The 22,816-nt window shown below is 42.6% G+C and overlaps 1 protein-coding gene and 1 long non-coding RNA gene across 2 annotated transcripts; both read left to right on the top strand.

Annotated features, from left to right (window-relative positions):
- Positions 1-3,085: 3,085 nt before the first annotated feature.
- LOC113420660 (uncharacterized) lies at positions 3,086-6,470 on the top strand. Its single transcript, XR_015750409.1, has 3 exons — positions 3,086-3,582; positions 4,059-4,209; positions 6,292-6,470. It is a non-coding gene; the product is annotated as an uncharacterized LOC113420660 (long non-coding RNA).
- A 2,578-nt stretch (positions 6,471-9,048) lies between these two features.
- PPT1 (palmitoyl-protein thioesterase 1) lies at positions 9,049-22,619 on the top strand. Its single transcript, XM_026680644.2, has 9 exons — positions 9,049-9,179; positions 12,186-12,295; positions 13,118-13,245; positions 13,840-13,910; positions 16,947-17,046; positions 17,834-17,924; positions 18,864-18,962; positions 20,889-20,960; positions 21,797-22,619. Exons 1-9 carry the CDS (start codon positions 9,062-9,064, stop codon positions 21,917-21,919), a joined length of 912 nt encoding a protein of 303 aa, XP_026536429.1. The 5' UTR covers positions 9,049-9,061; the 3' UTR covers positions 21,920-22,619.
- The last annotated feature ends 197 nt before the right edge of the window (positions 22,620-22,816 follow it).

The following is a 22,816-nucleotide window of genomic DNA, read 5'->3' as shown; positions in this document are numbered from 1 at the left end:
TATGCATTTTCCTTTATAATACATCATATTTTCAATTTTACATCAACAATCCATCTCTTCCCTTCTCCTTCCCTCCCTCTTTCTCCTCTCTCTACTTCCCTCTCCTCCTCTCCCCTCTTGTTGTGGTTTACTGGCAGCAGGTGCGGATGGCTGAGGTCTTGGAGAGCGAGGACTCAGATGAGGGGCCTGTGTGTGATGCAGGGATGGGGCCAGGACCATCAGGGAGTGGAATGCTGCCTTCAGAGATTGCGGAGGTTGGCAGCAGTGATGAAGAGGTCCCCGAGGAGCCTGTGCCCAGTGCGCGCAGGGCTGCTCAAAGGAAAGAGCAGCTGCAGCAGCATGGGCGACTCGGGAGTAAGGCTGCCCCTCCCTTAAGAGATAAAAGCCAGCTGAGAAACTGGAGTTCTTTGCGGGAAGCAAAGAAGTTTTTGCACTCAAGCCTTGTGGACGTTTGGAGTATCTTGGTTGGTGTTTGGAGACTCTTTGTGTTTGAAATCTTTCTTAGTAAGTTTATCTTGTGTTCTTGGCAGCTTTGCATAAACTTGGCAAAGCTTCTTCTTATCAGAGACAATTAGTTTGAAACAGCCTTTTAACCGTGAAGGAATGAAATTCGTAAAGAATCATTAAAAGGTTTTGCTGTTCCCTCTGTTTAGTGTTTGTTTCCTTGGAACAAGGTTTGGGTCAGAACACCTCTCATATTTTCAATTTTGCATTGACAATCTATCTCTTTTTGCCTCTTTCATTCTCCTTCCTTCCCTTCCCTTCTCCCCTCCGCTTTATGGTCCATTATGGTCTTAAGTTGAAGACTACCTGTAATCCCTCAGAGTCCAACCTAACTCACAGCACTATTGGTAGAAGAAGTGGTCTTCACGCTACCATGGGCACTTGAAAGTAAGGTGGAATATAAATATAATAAATAGCAGACTGAGCAGTACCTGAGCTACTCTAAAGTCCATTTTGAGGAATTAGTACCGGGGCAGGTAACCTGATGCTTTCCCAGAGTTTGGGGTTATAGCTTTTATAATTCCCAATGACCATGGAGATGATAGTAACGGTAGTTTATGGGATTTTGAAGTCTACTATAGGTTACCTGCATCTTCCCTCACCTAGAATATCTGCAATGGTCACAGGTATATTCCAAACCAAGGGACCAGAGAGACAGAAGCAAGTCACAGCAGCTTTGTGTCACAAATTATCTTTGTATGGCGTGCTTACAAAGGGTTAAGCCAGTACTTCTGGTACAGGCTGGCTGAGGAATTCTGGGAGTTAAAGTCCACACACTTTAAAGTTGCCACCTTTGAGAAAGACTGGGCTAGACTAATAGCTCAATATTGCCTTTATTTATAAGAATGATTTCAAATCCCACTTTAACCTCCAAACCTCCTAGACAAAATTAAGATGGCAGCTGTGGTTGTGCAATTGATCTTTACATTGTTGTGATGCACATTAAAAAAGGGGTTGTGTGTTGTACTTTGAATACACAAACAGCCACTTTCTTAACTATTTTGACCCCCTGTGGGGCCCCTGTCTGCATCTGAGATAAAAAAAACACCTTATAGATACCTACTATAATGTCTACAAATGTCTTCCTCATTGGCCTCCTTTGCAATTTGGAATCATTTTAAATGATTCTCTATTCTAGAACTGACACTATACAAGTTGAACTTTAATTGTTTTCATGGTCTTAATATTCTTTTTATCAATATTGTTACTATTGGAGACTATTTGATTGGTCTGCACATACTTTCAGCTTCTGGAATGAAAAGTGCAGTTACAAGATAAATTAGGATGATAATGATAATAACAATTTGCCATGCAGCCAGGAGCTTTGCTAAGTCTAATTATATTAAGTGCTTAAAAGTTCCAGGGCTTGAAATACTAAATCAGTTGGTTTCTTTAATCTATGTTTTAGTTCTCATCCTGAAGCAAGATAAGGACGTGATCTTGTAAGACAATAATAAAAGACTGAGATACTATTAACACTCATTAATGTACTTATTGCTAGAGAGGGGGAGGTTGCTCCAGATTTTGGATTCTTCTAGATATCAGTCTAGATCCTCTTGGACAGGCGATTTGTCTTTCCAAAATCCAGTGTATTTAAGGCACAGCAGCCTCCTACACCAACCGCCTCACCAACTGCCTATTTTCAACAGACACCCTCCAACCCCTGAGAATTTTAGGGAGCAAACATTCCACTTCAACGGTCAGGAAATGGGCAAGGTTGCCTCCATTTTGACCAAGGGACTGACTTCATATGTTGCACTAAGGCCACCCTGCTCTCCTTCCAGTTTGGCTTGATTTAGCATGTGGAGTAAATTGTGTCTTTGATGAGAGCCATACATCGCTTTGTGTTGTGCTCTGGGATCAACCCGCCTTTCCTGAATGAAGCAGTGAATTAATTCTGGCCAACCCCAAAGACCATAAACATTGGTTCACAAGACAATATGAAGTCTCTCACAGGGGATGGCTTTAGTCTTTATGGTTTCAGGGGACAGAATATCCCAGAAGAATCCAGAAGCTTCTGGGCTTCTATTGCTTTTACATTCTTCTCTCAATTCCTTTTCTAGAATCTCATTCTTACCCTGGGCAGCTGCAAAGTTGTTTAGATGATGGGAAAGGTTTTGGGTTCAGCCCTCTAAGTTACAAAATGAATACAACACCAATCTTTTGCTTTATATTTCACAACATTTCGAGCCATTTCTAAAATTATAAAATCTAACAATCAAAACCTAAAGTCAAAAGTTTCAGTTTTTGAGTAAAAAAATAATCCAGAAGGGCTTGTAAGTAGAAACAAAAACTAAATAAGTTCTTTTCTTTAGTTAAACCTGTCAGTTTTGCCATCTCCGCCAACCCCGTCATCTTCATTCTTCCATGGTGAGAATTAGTGTGTCTCTCCATCTTTGTGCATATAAGATTCTTCCTCTTGTCTGGTCTGTCTTGAAAGGTTCACCCAGAGTTTGAACTTTGGTGAGAAGCCAAGAGAAAACAAGGATTGAAATCAAATTCAGAAAGGATAGCTAGGACCACCTAAATGGACTGGAAGCAAAACTGAATTGTATACATGGAACTGAAATACACTTAATTAAATTTACATTGTCTAAGGAGGTAGCAGACCTTAGCTGGCCTTGGAAACTAAACAAGATTGAATCTGGGTAATATTTGGATAGGAGACCACAGACAAACAGCAGGACTGTCAGCCAAGAACATAAGAAAACAATGCAAACCGTTTCTTTCCTTTTGCCAAGAAAAATGGACCCTGGTGACCAATGAAAATCATCTGGTTTTGGTGTTTTTCCCTAGGCTGATTGTGGCTATTGGTGTAGGTGAACTTCAGGTGGGCATCTCCAAGAATGGGCAAATGTGGGAACATGCCCTCTTCGCCTACACCTTAGGGATGAAGCAACTAATAATTGGAGTAAACAAGATGGATTCCACAGAGTCTCCTTACAGCAATGCCCACTATCAGGAAATCATCAAGGAAGTGAGCACCCACATCAAGAAGATTGGCCACAATCTGGCCACTGTTGCCTTCGTACCCATCTCTGGCTGGCCTGGGACAACATGTTGGAGTCCAGCAGCAATGTGAGTAGTTTATGGACTCCTTCTTCCTCTCATTCCCTGGCTTTAAGTAGTGTTTCTGGTGTTTAAAAATTTGGTTCCTTGTGTTAAAGGAGTGTTTTTCAAACTTGTCAACTTTAAGGAGTGTGGACTTCACACATGTGTGTGTCAACTTTAAGATGTGTGTTTCCTGTGTTAAAGCTGTGTTTGTCAAACTTGTCAACTTTTAAGATGGGTAGACTTCAACTCCCAGAATTCCCTAGCCAGCGTGATTGGCTGGGGAATTCTGGGAGTTGAAGTTTACCCATCTCAAAGTCGTCAAGTTTGAGAAATACTATGTTCTAATAACATCTGTAACCAAATCAGTGTATTGTAAGAGCAAGCAAGGTATTTAGCTCCCCACTGAAATCTTGGAAGTCTCTGGCTTACATTTGGCAGCAAAATTGCATAATGGTGTAGTAGTGTCAGACTGGCAGCCAATTTTCTGTTCCTTTTTGCAGATGGCTTGGTTCAAGAGCTGGAGCATCACCAGGAAAGAGGGCACTGCTTCTGGGACCACCTTGCTGGAAGCTCTGGACTCTATCATCCCTCCTTCCCACCCTGTTAGCAAATCCCTCCGTCCGCCTCTGCAGGGTGTTTATAAGATTGGACGTATGTACACAACTAGGAAGAAGGAAAGTGTGTTGTCTGTTAGGCTACGCAGGAACGGAAAACGAGGGAGGTTTCCATATGGCCTTCATTTGCCCAGTGCTGGCATTCAGTACATACAGGTAGTTCTCAACTTACGACATGATTGGGACTGGAACTTCCATCACTAAACAATGCAGTTGTTAAATGAATCACCACATACACATACCAGTGTGAGTGTGTATGTGTATGTCTACATATACATATACACGTACATATACCTACACACACATATACAGCAGTGGTGGGATTCAAAGTTTTTACTACTGGTTCTGTGGGCGTGGCTTGGTGAGCGTGGCTTGGCTTGGTGGGTTTGACATGGCTTGGTGGGCGTGGCTTGGTAGGCGTGGTAGGGGAAGGATACTGCAAAATCCCATTCTCTCCCCAACCCACTAACCTGCTTTCCAGCTCCATTCTCCTGTGCAGGGCAACCAAAGAAGACCCAGCCAATCAGCTGAGACTCAATGGGAGGCAGAGAATAGATGGGGGCGGGGCCAGTCAGAGGTGGGATTTGCCGGTTCTCCGAACTACTCAAAATTTCCGCTTCCGGTTCTCCAGAACTGGTCAGAACCTGCTGAATACCACATCTGATATACATATATAATATGCATCAGTGATTCCATGACCTCTGTAGAAGATTCTCCTCTAGTTATTTCCCCTTCAGTGTTGTATATCAGTTATGTTGATACACACACACACACACACACACACACAGAATGTTCACAATACAATGTACGAGATAAAATGTAAAATTAAAGCCATAATAAAATCACCATAATATAATTGGAGCCATAGAATTGTAATGGGATATTATAATTCGACATCTAAGGAAGCTAACCATCTAACTGCTTCTGGTGTCGCTGGGATGAGATCCTGAGGAGACATTCTTGAACTATATGTATTATTATTGTTTGTGTCATTGGGCGTAAAAAGACAATATTGAATCTGCTTCAATTCTGATGATTTCATACTCATGTCCATGGAATTTACTTGGGAATAGTATAGAACAGGGGTGTCAAACTCGCCCCCGCCCCGTTTAGCAACGGGGAAAAAAGTCCTGATATGTCACGTGATGTTGCCGTGATGACGCGAGTTTGACACCCCTGGTATAGAAGGTAGTTTATTATTACCTTCATCTTCTTTGATTTAAAGATGGAGTATACATTGAATGAAGGAATATTTCTGATGTTGAAATCCTTGGTGCTGTCTGAGCTTGGAGGTTTCCATTTTCTGCATTAGAAAACAGGGTGGAAAAATGAGCTTTTATCAGAGCTTAAGCAGAAGCTGTGAAGAGTGAAGAAGCTGACCTTGATGGTGATAGGCAGACTTGGTTATCTAAATTAGCTTCTTTACTGTTTACAAAGGCCCAGAATCTACATTTTCATCTTTCTGCCCTCCCATAAAGCAATGACTGGCACATGAACACAATGGCTTCAGAAGCATGCTGGCCAGGAAAATGTGATTAAATTCCAGGCATTTTCTAATAACTGTGGGGTCCATTTTGCTCTCTGAGCTTGGCGATTTTCTTGCAGACGTTTCATCACCAAACTAGATAACATCATCAGTGCCACAATGTAATTGGATTTGCTCTTATTTTTATATACTAGTATACTCTACTATATACTAGTACAAGTATACCACTATACTATATATACTAGTAACAGCTTTTCTAATAAGTTGTGTTTTGTTCAAGTTCATCTTTGAAGCTTGAGAAGCTGGACAGGAGTGGGAGACTGTCCTGTTGCATCTATATACATTTTACACGTTAATTCACATCAGTTCACATAGCATGTTTGGTGTGCCAGTCCACTAGTGGGGAGAGTGGGCTCAGTTGCACTAAGCTAGAACTCCACCCTTCCTGTCACTTCATTCCAATTTAAATCCTACAAAATTTAGCCCTGCTTAGTTCATAACTGCTTTTGCTTTTAAACAAAATGTGTAGACACAAAAGATGCTCCAATTTGAAGCCAGAACCAGGCATATCATGTTAGGGTGATGTTTGGGATGTCCTAAATCTCTGTCATAATGCATTCTTTCTCTTGGTAGGTCATTTTGCCATTTGTGACATGAGACAGACGGTTGTGTGTGTAAATCAAATCTGTTGAGAAGAAGTCTGGGGCACCAACTAAAATCACCAAGTCAGCTATAAAAGCAAGCAGGAAGTAAAGCTTCCGGTGATGGATCAGCGGTTGGCTTTGTTTGTTCCCTCATCATCACGAGACTGAGCACCAAAAAGAGACCTGAAAGAAAACCAATGGCATTGGTACTCCCTGGAGTCGGTGTAAATTAAAAACATGAAAATAAAAATGGGGTTTGTTCACTGTAGCAGCATTTTTTATCACACATCCATAAATACTGCTACCCTACAAAAAGATCTTGACTATGTATCAGAATGGTCAAACAAATGGCAACTTCAAATCTCAACAAATAAATGCTCTGTCTTACATATTGGCAAACAAAATCAGAAAATAAAATACAAGCTGAATAGTCAAGATCTTGTTGATGACCCATGCTCTGTAAAGGACCTTGGAATACTCACCTCTAATGATCTAAGTGCTAGAGCCCACTGCAACTACATAGCCAAAAGGCATTAAGAGTTGTTAACCTAATCCTACGTAGCTTTTTCTCTGGTAATATCACACTACTAACCAGAGCATACAAAACATTTGCTAGACCAATACTCGAATACAGTTCATCAGTTTGGAACCCACATTACGTATCTGATATTAGCACAATTGAGAAAGTCCAGAAATATTTCACAAGAAGAGTTCTCCACTCCTCTACTCGTAGAATACCTTATGCCACCAGACTTGAAATTCTAGAACTAGAAAACCTTGAATTACGTCGTCTTCGGTCTGACTTAAGCATGGTATATAAAATCATACATTGCAATGTCCTACCTGTCAATGAATACTTCAGCTTCAACCATAACAACACGAGCACACAATAGATACAAACTCAAAGTAAACCGCACCAAACTTGATTGCAGGAAATACGACTTCAGCAATAGAGTGGTCAATGTCTGGAATACTCTACCCGACTCTGTAGTTTCTTCCCCAAACCCCAAAAACTTTAACCTTAGACTGTCTACTATTGACCTCACCCCTTTCCTAAGAGGCCTGTAGGGGGCGTGCATAAGCGCACCAACGTGCCTACCGTCCCTGTCCTATTGTTTCTCTTATTCTTTTATTTTTCTTATATGTACCCATTTCATGTATTCACAACTATGTATACATTTATACTTATTATCTTGTAAACAATTGGCAAATCAAATAAATAAATAAATAAACTTGCAATGCATGTCCTAAAATTTACCACATTGGCTGGGAGGATAGAAGAGTAACAGGTCTATAGTGAGGTGCTGAGGAGCATTAAACACCCCTCTCCCTTTTATTTCTTAGGTTCTTTTCATTAAAAGTAAAAGAGGAAGCTAGCATGCTACAGAACCAATAAACCACCTTAACCATCATCTTTATGGCCAGGAATACTTTTCTCCCTCATGGAAGCATCTTGAACAACAAACTAAAGCAAAGCTGCCAGGGAATAAACTAGCAGCACTTTCTAACTTCAGCAACTTTAAGATAACTTTAACTTCCCAGAGTTCCCCAGCCAAGAACACGCTGCCTTGGAAATTCTGGGAATTGAACTCCATACACCTTAAAGCAGTTGAGGTTGAGAAGGAATGGATCCTGACTACAAGAACTCAGATGGCCACTAGAGAGCAGCAAAAAGTTGTCTTTGAAAATATATTTTCTTGGCTGTCATTTTAGTCTACTCTAAAGTTTTGCAGCAGAGATCTGGCAGCCCAATTTGGTATGAAATACATGCAAAAAGCCGTTCTCCATTCAGGGAAGGGATTCAAGTGCACATTTAAATGTATACAAGCAATTAATGTAAGGAGCTGCAATTCTGTGCTTCTAAAGTTGAGCATAAGTTCCCTGGAATGCTTCCGTTGTAATATTCCAGTTGAATACTTCTGATTCTTTTATTTGTGGACCAACACAGAGAAGTAGAGATCCATCCATCCAATTTATATGGCCTCCCATCTCAACAATGATTCGACAAAGTTGGATGGCAGCTCCTTTAAACTTAAGCTCTATCTTACTTAGAACAATTAATCAGTGGAACAACTTGCCTCCAGCAGTTGTAAATGCTCCAACACTGGAAGTTTTTAAGAAGAGATTGGGCAACCATTTGTCTGAAGTGGTGTAGAGTTTCCTGCCTAAGCAGGGGGTTGGACTAGAAGATCTCCAAGGTCCCTTCCAACTCTGTTATTCTATTCCAGGGGTCCCCAAACTTGGCAACTTTAAGACTTGTGGACTTCAACTCCCAGAATTCTCCATAGCTGGCTGGAGAATTCTGGGAGTTGAAGTCCACAAGTCTTAAAGTTGCCAAGTTTGGAAACTTGACTTCTCTTCTCTTCTCTTCTCTTCTCTTCATTTGTCTAAATTCATAAATTGTGGTCCAATCATAATATATTTCGGGACACTACACTGAATGGAACCAATCATTCTGGCTTAGTTTAACCCTTGTTAAACCACACTCATGTCATCCTCATTGGCTGAATGAACAGCCAACCTGCCATAATAACCCCATCCCTTCCTAAATGAAATTGATGCAACGAATTCTGAAGTGGACGAAAACAAACAAAGAAACCTTTCCCAAGGCAAACCCTCGAAACTACAACTCCCAGAGCGACTCGGGGGAAAGCGAGACTCTGTTTCCCATCCACCCCCCGCCGGCCCCGGGGGAGGCCAAGCCGGCGGTGCTGTCACGTGACGCCCGAGCGGGCGGCTGGTCACGTGATCCTTCGAGGATGGCGCCGGTCGGGAGGCTGCTGCTGCTTGCGGTGCTCCTGCTGCTGGGCGGGCTTGGCCGTCGGAGCTCGGGGACCGCTGCCGGTCCGGTGCCGCTGGTCATCTGGCACGGCATGGGTGAGCGAGGTTTTGCCCTGGGGGGGAGGATTCAGAGGGTCTCGGGGACTTGTCCCTTCCAGTTGCAGCCGGTTTGAAGCCAGAGCGGCTTGGTTTCGCTTCTGTTTCGCAGTCAAGGCTGGGGATGATGGGGCTTGTCCGCCAACGCTTCCCTGTATCGGGGAAACCTTATTTGGTTAGCCGTAATTTTATGCATGAAATCTTAAGTCCGCCGCCTCCAGGCGGTTGACAGGAACCGGATGGCTCTCAGTTAAAACAACTTTAAAATCGAAAACCAGCCAGTAGAAACCAGTAAATCTTGTTAATCGGACCGTTTGTTGGGTCAGGCAAATCTGAACTGGACAAAACACCTCCAGGATGGAGGCACACCTGATCTGGAGGGGGGGAAGTCTCTTTGGCAATGGAGGATGACACCCCCCCCCCCCAGAGAAAGTGGGTTTTCCATCTCTGCTGATCTCTTTCAGGGGTGCCCTAGCTTCTTCCTACTGCTACAGGTAGTCCCCGACTTAACAGCAGTTTATTTAATGACCATTCAAAGTTGCAACGGCAGTGAAAAATGTGGCTTATGGCCGTTTTTCAAAGTTACGACCTTTGCAGCGCCCTCACAATCATGTGATCAGAATTCAGGAGCTTGGCAACTGGTTCATGTTTATGATGGTTTTGCGACCTTCTGACAAGCGAAGTCAATGGGGAAGCCAGATTCAGTTAACAATCAGATGACTAACTTATCAACTGCAGTGATTCACTTAACCACTGTGGCAAGGAAGGTCGTAAAATGAGGCAAAACTCACTTAACACTTGTCTCATTTAGCAACTGAAATTTTGGCTCAATTGTGGTCGTAACTCCAGGAGATTAGAGACAAGCAGATCCTACATGGCTGGCTGGGGACTTCTGGGAGTTGAAGTCCACCCAGTTGTCAAGATTGGACATCCTTCCCAGAGCAGGGCACCCTACCCTGTCCTACACATAATCCCAGATAGTATACTGGACAGACACCCAGACATGTATTTCCTTGGGAGTGGCATTCAAGAATGATTTCAGGTTAGTCAGTTGCACTCACCCAACTTTCCTCCTGAGGTTTTGTTTGGGGCGATAAAATTGGAGGTGACTTTTAGGTTATACTCCCTTAACCTTTTTAAAGAAAGAGTTTTGCACAGTTGGTAAAATTACATTTTATTATTGTACTCATTTTCTATATTGTGATAATGTAAAGGGCACACATATGGTAACATGTTGAATCATGATTGGATTCTTTTTTTTTCTTTTTCATATGCTTAGTGGAAGAATGGTGGTGCCCCTGGCAAACTTTTATTTGTAATCAGTTAATTGCTCACTGGTAGAAAATTAATTACATCAACATCCTATACATATTTATTTGGAATTAACATAAATGCCTTTGAGTTCATGGGAGTTTCTGAATTGATATGAATAGTTTCATGTGGCAAACGCTAACTTAAAATATAATATTGGTGGTATGCCCTTAATAGATTCAAATACACCAAGGTTGGAATCAAATACTAGCTCTGTTGTGAAAATGATTTACTTACAAGAGTCTCACAGAATTTAGAGGCTGAAATATGAAAACAGCTGATGTTTCTTGCTGTAGAAATTGTCTGGCTGGTATAAAAATGAAAGCTGTGATGACTAAGGCAAGTTCCTGTTTTTAAAATAGTTCCTTTTTTCCCCCTGCAGCGGAATAGTTGATTTCTTCATCTTTGGGGGGTGGGTAAATATGCATTGAGAGTGGTTATAATTCGTAAAATGGAAGATTAGCCTTTTCTTTTAGTATACAAGTTGACTTGACTTATAACTGTAATTGAGCCAGGAATAATAGTCATGCACATTGAAGAATAATAGTTGTGCACATTCACAAATGGCCCTGAACATTAAGAAAACACAGCAGTCCTTAAGCAAACCCATTTATGCAATGGATGTTCCTTGCAGGAATGCTGGTTTCTGGCAAAACATGTCATAAATTGTGCTCATGTGACCGTAGGGCATTGCAAAGGGCACAAGAATACATGCCAGTTGCTGAACACTCAGAATGTGATCATTGTGTGTGTATGTCAGAACTTCGAATCTGGGTTGTTTGTAGCTTTTGTTGTGGCCCAACAGCTGCCAGCAGAGCTGGCAGCAGACTCAGACAATGAGGAGGTTGGGAAGGAACTTGGGCCAGTGCTGGAATCTGGGGAATGCTCTGATGGATGCTCTGCGTCGGAAGCAGAGTTAGGGCCAGGGCTGTTCGACATTTCCCAGCTGCCTAGGGTGTCGGAGATAAGTGGGGAAGAAGTACAGCTGAAGCCTGTTCCAGCATATACGCAGAACTGTCAGAAGAGAAGAACTACCGAGGAACAGGGGCTGACTCAGGAAGATAAGGCACACGGGGACGCTGAATGGCCCTTCCCTGGGGAACACATAGAAGCAAAAGGGGAGAGGTGGTTGCAGGAGACAATAGTTCGTATTTCTTTTGGAAGATTTGCTTATCGTGATTCCTGCCACAGAGACTTCTTGGATTTGGAAGAGATTGGTATGATGAAGACTAGATCAAATTCATTGATATATAATCTTTAAAGAAACAGTACTTCAGTAGCTCATCCTCTGTTTTCATAGACTCTTGTTTTAAGATGAAATTTATTGCACATAAATACTTATAATGTATTTATAATACAGGTAGCAAGAAACCAGCTATGTTTATTCAGAACTAGCCAGGTGACAGTCTATGCTTACATTTGAACCAGCTGATTGAATTTTAGAAGAATCTGTGAGCTGAAGTATGATATGGTTTCAAAGGTCAGCTAAAGCAGTTTTTCCTTGCTAGAAAACCGGAATTATACCATTTTATGCAACATTCTAGCGCTTTTATATATATTAATAATTTAAAACACATTTTTAAACATTTGCTTATTATTTGACTAAATGCCATTAATGCTATTAATAATTAAGGAACCTAGACAAACAGCCACTCTGATTTTCTAAACTTCTCTCTTTTCTTTTTTACATTATAGGAGATAGCTGTTGCAACCCCGTAAGCATGGGATATATTAAAAAAATTGTGGAAGAGAAAATCCCAGGAATTTATGTGCTGTCTTTGAAGATAGGCAACAGTTTAATTGATGTGAGTGGATTCATACAATATGTGCTTTCAGCATACAGACATATGAATTAGATGTTTTTAGACTCTTTTCTAAAAGGAAGAGTCAAAATCTTGGATGCAGCTGGTCCACCCAGGGTGCTGTAGGGTGCTGGAACAGCCTATTTTGTACTTGAGTGGGGTGTTTTGAAGTCAAAATAGTTTGTGCACTTCTAGTTGATTGGGTGGACCAGCTGGACCAAGAGGGAGAAGTATCCATAAACAAAGAACCTTGAAGTTTGGAAACCCGAGAGCAGGCCCACCGATTCAAGCCAAGACACACCTAATTTCTGTCATAAGATGTCAGGTACAAAGAATCAGGAGTATCAATTCAGTTGCCGTATAGAAGGTTTATTGAAGCTTATACACAAGAATCTGATCAACTAAAGTTCAACACTTACAGTAAATTCGCACCAGAGAAAGGTTAACTGAATTCAGGAAGTGTTGGCCTTGGAGTGCTTGTGGTAATACAAGGACTCTAAACTGATGACATGTTTAACTCCACCACCACCCCAGCTCCGCCTGCTCTTCTACATAAAGTAGCACACCAGATGTATTTAGGAAGCTGAGCAATATAAGACAAAGGCAGTCCTCCTATTGTTGTTCCCATGCACCAGGTGTTAGAGGTGTATTTGGAGACTGTACCTTGTCATCAAGGCTGGTAGCTCTTGATATACCTGTTCTCTAGGACTTTGGAAATCAGATCATGCCTTTCTGAACAGGTTTCCTACCTTATCCGTAAGGCCAAACTCTTGAAGTTCTCACAGCTGGCTAGCCACTCTTCATCAACCTCTCATTTTTCCTTAGGACATGGAGAACAGCTTCTTCATGAATGTCAATGATCAAGTCAAGAAAGTGTGTGACCAGCTTTCTAAAGATCCAAATCTTCAAGGTGGCTACAATGCCATGGGCTTTTCACAGGGCGGGCAGTTCTTGTAAGTATATCAAATAGGAGATAATGGAAGACCCTAGGGAATGGTGTCAATAAATGGAATGCCCTCATGTTAGTGGTAGAATTCCTAGTTGCATACCTGAAAATCTGAATTCAGTCCTTGATTTCTCCCATTAAAGAGAGGCAGATGATGAGCCAATCTCTTGGAGAGCCATCACAGCTCAGGGTAGATCTGTCTGGGATACAGTGAAAGTGCCTATCTGTTTTAAATTGACCAGTCCACTCATTAAACAAGGCCACAATGCCACCTTCACTGGTTTTGGCTTTGTGTCCTATGCAATACCAGCCATGATAGTTTCTAAAGCATGATTTATAGCTTTTAGTTTTCTGCTCATGCTGCCAATTCTGCCTTATTTTTACAAACAGGATTCACTGAACCCAGCAACAATTTATACCACCCAACCTGGGGCGATCTAGATATTCTGGAACTTCAATTCCTATCCCTGTCCCAACTTACGCAACACCAATGATTAATGCTGTACCACAAAACTTGAAATTTTAATAAGGTGGATTCTTGGTTTTGTTTCGTGGTAGAAGATGTCTTTCTGGTAGTGATCTGTTTTTTTCCCCTCCTTAGGAGAGCCGTGGTACAAAGATGTCCATCTCCACCTATGTTCAACCTGATTTCCATAGGAGGTCAACACCAAGGTAACCCTGTTTTTCAAAGATGAGCATAGTTTTAGGACATCATAAAATCTGTCCTTATAAAGAAGGCGGAATTTTACCCTTTCAAGGTCTGCTGAATGTGTCTGCTGGTTATGAAGGATCCAAGATCCAAGTTGGGAAAACCCTACAAAAACACTGAGACACTGAAAGTAGCTTTTTTTCTGGTAGAAAATCAGAACCAGGAAACCTATGAGCTGCCAGCGACCCTCTGATCAAATGCTGAAATTCAATGACAAAAGACCCATTTTCAACAGCACAATTTTCATTAGATTTGGAGCTATGGGGGTTGTCTATAGGTAGAGCAAGAAGGGCAGCACAAGACTATAAGCTGCACAACTCTCTTTCCCATTCTTTAGTTTTTAGTTTATTGTTGCACCTCGTACAACAAAATTAAATGCCATCTTCAGTGTACTTAAACCCTCATCTTCCCCAAACCTCAACATCAAGCCACAATTGTGTTTTAACACAATCTTCCTGGTATTTTTTTGTTTCTGGAAGTGCTCTGGTTGACTATTTTTTCCCTTTAACGGCACATAAAAATTTTATCTGCTACAAAGGAAGAAACTTCTCTTGAGTCAAGGGCTGCAACGATATCAAAGAAGGGGAAGAGCCAAAAATCTTTTAACACAGTTGTGGCTTGATGTTGAAGTTTGGAGAGGATGGGGGTTTAAGAGTGAGAAAGGGAGTTGTGCAGCTTACACTCTTGTGCTGCCATTTTTGCTCTACTTATACACAACCCCCGGACCTCCAGATCTACTGATAATTGTGCTGTTGAAAATGGCTACTTGTTACAATGTCAGCACTTGATTGAAGGATCTTTGATGGTTGTGTGCTGCTGCTCATAGGTTTCCTACTCTTGATATACTACCAGAAAATACCTACTTCCAGCGTCCCAGTCTTAACTGCAGGGTTTTCCCAACTTTTGAAGGCTGTGGAACTTGTTAGTTTAAAGAAAACAAAGCCCCAATCCAGAACTTGTGATCAAGAGGCAAAGCTCTGGTGATAGAAAACTGGCTGTGTTTGTGTTATCTCTGCCCCTCCCTCGTAGTCTCTATCAAACTCCCATGGGATTCAGTTGGAGAAACTCCAGTGGGTGTTAAACCTGAACTACAGGTTTACTAAGATGGGTCCTGAGGTCTTTGTCTAAACTTGCTGTTTCTGATTTAAAATTCAATTTACTGGGTTTTAATTTCTCAACATTACCTTCTGCTTCTTGACTAATACAATCTGATTTTGTTATTTTAAGTATGTTTTTTTTTAATTGAAAGATCCCAAACCCTTGTTGTCTAATCACAGAACAGAATAGAATAACATAGTTGGAAAGGACCTTATAAGTCATCTAGTCCAACCCCCAACCAGTAATTCTGATAAAGAATTACAGACAGAGAATACTTGGAATTAATTCCCTTAACAGCATGAATTACATTTTTCCCGTCTATGGAATTTCATTTCCAAGTTCCTGTGTGTTTGGACCAGAGTTAGGCAACACATGACTCTGAATTAATTTTTTTATTAACCCCTACCTCCTGATATTATGTTGCTGATGTTTGGTGGCAAACCAATGATGAACTCTGAGAGCACAATTTTCTGCACAATTTCAATAGGAAAGAATAGAAAAATGTGTTGGGCAAAGCATTGGATAGACTACATATACCTAGAAAAATGGGGATTGCATCAACCCATTCTTTGCTAACTTTGCCTTTGTTTTGCTGCTGGGGTGATGTTAACATATAACAGATTGCTTAACAGATAATCAGAGTTGGAAGGGACCTTGTAGGTCATCTAGTCCAACCCCCTGCCCAAGCAAGAGACCCTACACCATTTCTGACAAATGGCAGTCCAGTCTCTTCCTGAAAGACTCAAGTGATGAAGCTCCCACAACTTCCGAGGGCAACTTCTGTTCCATTGGTTGATTGTTCTCACTGTCAGAAAGTTTCTCCTTATTTCCAGGTTGAATCTCTCCTTGTTCAGTTTCCATCCATTCCATTCCTTGTCTGGCCTTCGGGTGCTTTGGAGAATAGCTTGACCCCTTCCTCTTCTCTGTGGCAGCCCCTCAAATATTGGAAGACTGCTGTCATGTCTCCCCTGGTCCTTCTCTTCCCTAGACTAGCCAGGCCCAGTTCCTGTATCCGTTCTTCATATGTTTTAGTCACCAGTCCCCTAATCATCCTGGTTGCTCTTCTCTGTACAAAATGTACCACCCTGATCCCAGAGAAGTGTCCACACAGTATTGAATCACGTGCACCCTGTTTTGAAGACTTTAGATATCCTACAACTAATAAAGATTTCTGTTTAAAGTAGGGGACTTGCTAGATAAGTAACTGTTTCCTCACCTCCACCGCTCAACTTTTCAGCCATTGACATGCCAAAAAATACAAGTGGTCCTCGAGTTATGACCACAATTGAGCCCAAAATTTCCATTGCTAAGCAAGACAGTTGCTAAGTGAATTTTTCCCCATTTTGCAACTTTCTTGCCGCAATTGTTAAGTGAATCACTGAAGTTGTTATGTCAGTAACACGGTTGTTAAATAAATCTGGCTTCTCTGCTTGTCAGAAGGTTGCAAAAGACTCCGCAACCGTCATAAATACGAGCCAATGGCCAAACATCCGAATTTTGATCACATGAACCAAGAGAATGCTGCAATAATCGTAAATGTGAAAAATGATTATAAGTCACTTATTCCAGTGCCGTTGTAACTTTGAAACGAAAGGTTGTCTATGGAGATTTTCAATCATCCAAGTCATGGTTGTCCCAAAGGTGTTTTTTCCCCAAAAGCAACTGGACAGACTTGTTTTTTTTTTCTCCCTTTGAAAACATTTCGCTTCTCATCCAAGAAGCTTCTTCCTAGTTTCCATATTCAGGTTTCAGAACCCTTTAGGATAAACGAATGGTTGTAAGTCAAGGATTACCTGTATGCATTAGTGTCAGGGGAGCGGGGGGGGGGGCAGAATTTTTCTGGCCTTGTTTGACAAGCTAGGACCATGTGCAGTTCCTCAATGACACCCTCCCTCCTGCAGGTGTTTTCGGTTTCCCCCACTGCCCTGGGGAGAGCTCGCATATCTGTGACTGGTTGAGAAAAATGCTGGATATTGCTTACGCAGATGCAATTCAGCGGCGGTGAGTTTGGCTTTTTTAGGAGACAGACAGACAAAGTCATACATACATACACACACACACACACACATGCACATACATATATGGATAGATGCAGTGATGGGATCCATTTTTTTTTAACTACCGGTTCTGTGGGCGTGGCCAGGTGGGTGTGGCCATGTGATTGGGTGGGTGTGGCTTCCCTTTTTTTTGCAGCCACCCCCCCCCACCTGTTTTTTGGGCCTTCTGGGCCTCAGGCAAGCCTCCTGGGGGGGCGTTTTTGCTCCCAGAAGGCTCCCCTGGGGCTCAGGAAGGCAAAAAATGGAGGGGGGGGGCTGCAAGGGGAATCCCAGCACAGCTGATCGTATGAACAGCTGATTGTCGAGAGGGGAGAAAATACTTTAAGGGGTGAGCGACAAGCGGGTGGGGGTGAGCAAGCATCAGGCAGGCGGGGCAAGCGAGCCAGTGGCGACCGGGTTGGAGGCGTGGCCAGCCAAAGCTTACTAACGGTTCGGCAACCCATGCCAAATCCATGCTACCGGTTTGCGCAAACCGGTGTGAACCGGCTGAATACCATCACTGGATGGATGGATGGATGGATGGATGGATGGATGGATGGATAGATAGATAGATAGATAGATAGATAGATAGATGGATGGATGGATGGATGGATGGATGGATGGATGGATGGATGGATGGTATATTGGGGTGCCCCAATATATATTGGGGGAGAAATGCCTGGGTAGAATGGGAAAAATTCAAAAGCTCTTTTATGATTTGCGGTTTGACCTGTTCTCTCTCTCTGCCACAGCCTAGTCCAGGCACAATACTGGCACGATCCGGTGAATGAGAAGCAATACCGCAGAAGCAGTCTCTTCTTGGCGGACATCAACCAGGAGCGGGTAGGCCAAACCCAACTCTCTAATCAATGCAAAAACAGGCCAGGCTACTCTGATTTGCATGTTACATTATGTTGAAGTGCTTCTTTGCTAGAAAACGAGCCGCAGGGTTTACAATTTGTAATTTGCTGCCTCAACTCACCTTTGACGAGATGGGTGGCATATAAGTTGAATAATTAAAATAAATGAATGACTGGGAATGAATCAACAAACCACAGCTTAGTAGAGGTGCAAACTCAGGGATCCTAAACCAGTATATCTGAATGTTCGCAACTTCAAGATATGTGGACTTTAATGCCCAGAATTTCCACAAAACAGGCAGTCCTCAATTTACAACTACAACTGAGCCCAAAATTTATGTTGCTAAGTGAGAAATTTGCTAAGTGAGTTTTGTCCCATTTAGTTTTTCATAAGTGTGAAAAACTGCCATAAGTCACTTTTTCAGTGCTGTTGTAATTTCAAATGGTCACTAAGTGAATTGTTGTAAGTGGAGAACTATCTGTATCTTAAAAGTTGTCCAGGTTGAGAAACACTGCTCTAAACTATGGGACATCTGCCTGAAAAAGAGTGAGTTTTGAAGCATTTGAAAGAAAATTCAGTTAGCAAAACCAGAATTGGTTCTACACTTTAATCCTAGGACATTGTAGACAAAATACACAGCAGCTTTAGAGAAACGAAGCAGGTCTGGGTGTGTTCGGTGCCTTAGAAATCCCCTTTATACCGCATTGTTCTGACAACTTTCTATTGTGTTACATTTTTTTACTAAAAGTCTTTTTGGAATCTTTGAGGAAGAAATATGTCAATCTATCCTTCCCCGTTTATTTATATATATCCGGTATTAAACAGTAACAGTAGCAGCAAGATACTGTTGTAAAGTAGAATCTGATGTTTTCTGCCACTAACACTGTTCTGCAATTTATCTTTCCCTACCTGTTCTTCCAGGTCATCAATGAGACTTACAAGAAAAACCTGATGACTCTGAAGAAGTTTGTGATGGTGCGGTTCCTCAATGACACAATGGTAGATCCCCCGGCCTCCGAGGTGAGCAGCTCAGAAAAGTGCAGTGCTACAAATGATGTGCCCACCTGAAAAATCAAAGTGGGATTTAGCTTTTGTGTGCTGCCCAAAGGCAGTTCTTAATCCACAAAAAAAAAAAAAAACCTCCAGGTAGTCCTCAAATTATGAACCACAATTTGGACCAGAATTTCCAGTTAATCAAGGTGATTGTTAAACTGAGTCGCAACTGATTTTATTTATTTATTTATTGGATGTATATTGCCGCTTATGCACCCACGGTGACTCAAGGCAGCTTACAGAATATAAAGCCTCATTTAAAACAATAAAACTAATTTTAAAAATCAAATAAATATAATAAAATCACCCCCCCTTGCCCCAACGACAGCAGATCACACGAGCCATCTGATGGGCTCCATCCCACTCTGGGTTCCCCAGGCCCGCTGGCAGAACCAGGTCTTCAGTGCCTCCCAGAAGAGTATTAGAGGGGGGGCAATTCTAATCTCTGGGGGAATGATGTTCCAGAGAGAGGGAACCACCACAGAGAAGGCCCTTCTTCTGGGTCCCATCAGGTGTATCTCCCTCAGGGGTGGGACCCACAGCATTCCCTGCCTCCTCGCTCTAATGGGTCGGGTAGATGTGACCAGCAGGAGACGCTCCCTCAGATAACCCGGTCACAAGCCATGAAGGGCTTTAAAGGTGACAACCAGCAGTTTATGACCTTTTGTGCCATGATTGTGAAGCGAATCATTCCAGTTGCTAAGTAAATTACTTGGATCCAGCTTCCCCCTTGACTTCACTTGTTTGACTTCGCTTGTTGGAAGCCGGCTGGGAAGGTGGCAAATGGTGATCACTGACCCTGGGAAGCTGCAACCATCATAAATACATGCCGGTTGTCAAGTGTCCAAATTTTGATATTGGTGACTATGGGGATGCTGTGATGGTTATTAAGGGTAAAGACCAGTCATGTGTCACTTTTCTCAGTGGCGTAACTTTGAACAAATGAATGGTTAGAAGTCAAGGACCACCTGTCCCGATGTGATGACCCGGGGTGTGGCACAAAGACAACACAGTCACATCAGTAAGAAGAGTCCCTTTAATATCTCCAACTCTGCCCCCAATGTCCAGTTACCTTTGGCTGGAGAAAAAACTCTCCCAAGAACAGTCTTTAAGTGGAGGAAATTCAGTCCGAAAACAAAGTACATACAAACTGTAAATAAAAATCCACACAAACCACGCTGCAGCAATTAACTGGACAGGGCAGGATAAGGAATTGCAGACTTCAAAGGCCAACAAGCAGTTGGGTAACTCACGATTTGCTTCCCACAAGTTGCTGTGCGCAAACTCCCTTTTTAAACACTGTGTTCCCAGCTGCAGCTAATGAAAGGAATCAAGGCCCTTTCCTCCCCCGCAAACCACACAACTCACGTTGCTCCCTTCTCCATTCCTCCCTGCGTGCCCTAGGATGAAGAGGGGGTGGGCCTGGGTCTTCCTCTGAATTCCCTCTGCCTTGCTCTACCTCTCCCTTGCTCTGCCCAGCCAGACTGTGCCCTTCCCCAGTGTCTTCCACAGCCAATGTTCAGCTGCTCGGCCTCTCCCACGGAATCAGATTCTGACAGGGGCATGACACCCACTTTTGAGTACAGCATCCTCAAACGTGGTATTCTTGGCAGGTCTCCCCTTTTGGGGTGTAGGGGATTGATCGCTTTTCTCCCTGTCCCATTTTTGAGAATCCAGCTCCAATCACTAGAAGTCCTCATTAGGATAAGAAGCCTAAGAAGTTGGCTCTTAGCTTCTTTCCAGGGATCGATCCCCACAATAAAGAAGAAGCTTCTTGGATGAGAAGCAAAACATCTTCAAAGAAAAACCAGAAAGTCCAGTTGCCTCTTGAAAACAAAACACCTTTGGGATCACAATAAATTTTAATGCCGCCTTGTTCTCTTTCCTTCCAAGTGGTTTGGTTACTACCGGAGCGGCCAGACTAAGGAGACCATTCCTCTTCAAGAGACGACACTCTACACGGAGGTGATTACCTTGAGTGCTGCTCTCTTTCCTTTGAATTACTGAAAACTCAACTTAGTTTGAAACAAACTTCCCATCTGACATTGCAGCCAGCGTGATGGTAATAGGCATAATTTCTCTGTTCAGGCAACTGCATCAGAGGGAGGTCTATGTAAATATGACCTCAAAAATTGCTTCCAGGATTGGAAACCCATCAGGCAGCAGAAGCACCTCTAGAGCCGAGGTCCCCAACCCTCAATCTGTGGGGTGGCACTGGGCACACAGCATGCCCAAAACTGGGTCACGCAAACAAGCAAAGCCCCATCCATGGGATTCAGGCAGCATGCGAAACCACGTATCCTCGGGTCCACGGAAAAACCCCTCTCCACAGAACTGATCCCTGGTGGCCAAAAGGTTGGGGGGTCACTGCTCTAGAACTGTGGCTACCTAACAAACTAGGTCAAGGGAGGACTGCGGCTATATCCGTGTGCTATAAAAATGGTTATTTCCAACTCTGGTTTGGATTGGCTACCCGAGGTTTGCTTATTGCCTTAAGTTTTTGTCTACTTCCCAGTCTAATTTATAGCTCTGAGCCCCATTCCCTCCATTTAAGTAGTAAAGAAGACTTAACACAGCTCAGCTATTTAACATTGGCTAGATGATGCCACCTGCCAAACCTTCCAGCTGTACAGAGCGAAACTCTAGAAAGCGTGAACCGATGAATTACTCAATTAAGCCAGATGTCTTCCTTACACCCTAAATGTTATGGTGGAATGTGGCTGGCTGGGTTACGGTGTGCACGTTGCCGTTGTCTCTTCGTTTCTGACTCAATGTTTAACTGGCCTGTTCCCTTTTTGCAGGATCGTTTGGGCCTGAAGGAAATGGACCAAGCAGGGAAGCTGGTGTTCCTTCAGGCAGAAGGAGACCACCTCCGCTTTTCCGAAGAGTGGTTCTTCAAGAACATAGTGCCATTTCTGCAGTGATGCCGATGAGCCAGGCTGTTCTAGCGTAGGGTTTGGTAGCTGGAGGTATTTTCATAGCAAGGTGGGATACGTTTCACAGAGGGCTATCTTGAAAGACAAGCTGTTTGTACTAACCTGCTAGGCTACTGTTCCGTTTCAGGATTAACAGTTTAGTCACGTTCAACTGCAAGTATTTAAAACTTTTTCAAAACCCAACCTGGCCTCGTCTCCAGGACTTGCCTGCTGCAGATGAGCCTGCCACCATTGTTTGGGGAGTGTGTAATTGATACCATTCCTCACCGTGTAAAATTTCCACATCAGGTGGGTGCGATACAAGTCACATTTGACAGAGGGACCACTTCTGTGATTTTGTTAAAGTGTCAGTCTAAAATTCAAAAGCCCTGTAAATGCCATTGTGTAAGTTGCTCTGAATGGAGATATTGAATAGGTTTAGTAGGGCTGCATTCTGAATGAGGCATGGAGGGGTGAGGTGTTTCCGCAGCTGAGATTTTTGTCTGGAAACTGTGAGCTTTCATGGGTAGAAGGCATCACTGTCAATGCTGGAAGGAAGTCTGATAGAAAAGCCATTGATTAGATTTCCCAAAACAGGGGGCACAGGATTTAAAATATGCTGAAATCATGTTAATTCATACTTTCTTTGGATTACAAGAGTATTATTTTGGAACTTGACACAGTCTAATAAAACCAGGTTTAATTTAAATCGCATTGGTGGTTAACTTCAGGGCTAAAGTGACTTACCAACACATCATCTGTAGATAATTATACTTGACTGGACAATTGTACTTTCTGTAATTCCATAGAGCATCACATCATAAGCTAAGCGGGCTTAAATGTGTTGGGAGCCTAACCCAACGCTTCTCAACCTTGAAGATATGGGGACTTCAACTCCCAGAATTC

The sequence above is a fragment of the Notechis scutatus genome, chromosome 8 (assembly GCF_049901735.1).
Source record: "Notechis scutatus isolate UNSWTSFEM ecotype Mainland chromosome 8, rNotScu1.2, whole genome shotgun sequence".
NCBI classification, from domain to species: domain Eukaryota; kingdom Metazoa; phylum Chordata; class Lepidosauria; order Squamata; family Elapidae; genus Notechis; species Notechis scutatus.
The sequence above is the reverse complement of the archived record's forward strand: the minus strand, read 5'-3'. Positions and strand labels throughout refer to the sequence as shown.

Excerpts from the sequence above, each read along its gene's own strand:
- PPT1 (XM_026680644.2), top strand. The coding sequence starts at position 9,062 with ATGGCGCCGGTCGGGAGGCTGCTGCTGCTTGCGGTGCTCCTGCTGCTG. Across the intron at positions 12,296-13,117 it reads TAGGCAACAGTTTAATTGAT|GACATGGAGAACAGCTTCTT; the intron begins GTGAGTGGATTC and ends ATTTTTCCTTAG. Across the intron at positions 13,246-13,839 it reads TCACAGGGCGGGCAGTTCTT|GAGAGCCGTGGTACAAAGAT; the intron begins GTAAGTATATCA and ends TCCCCTCCTTAG.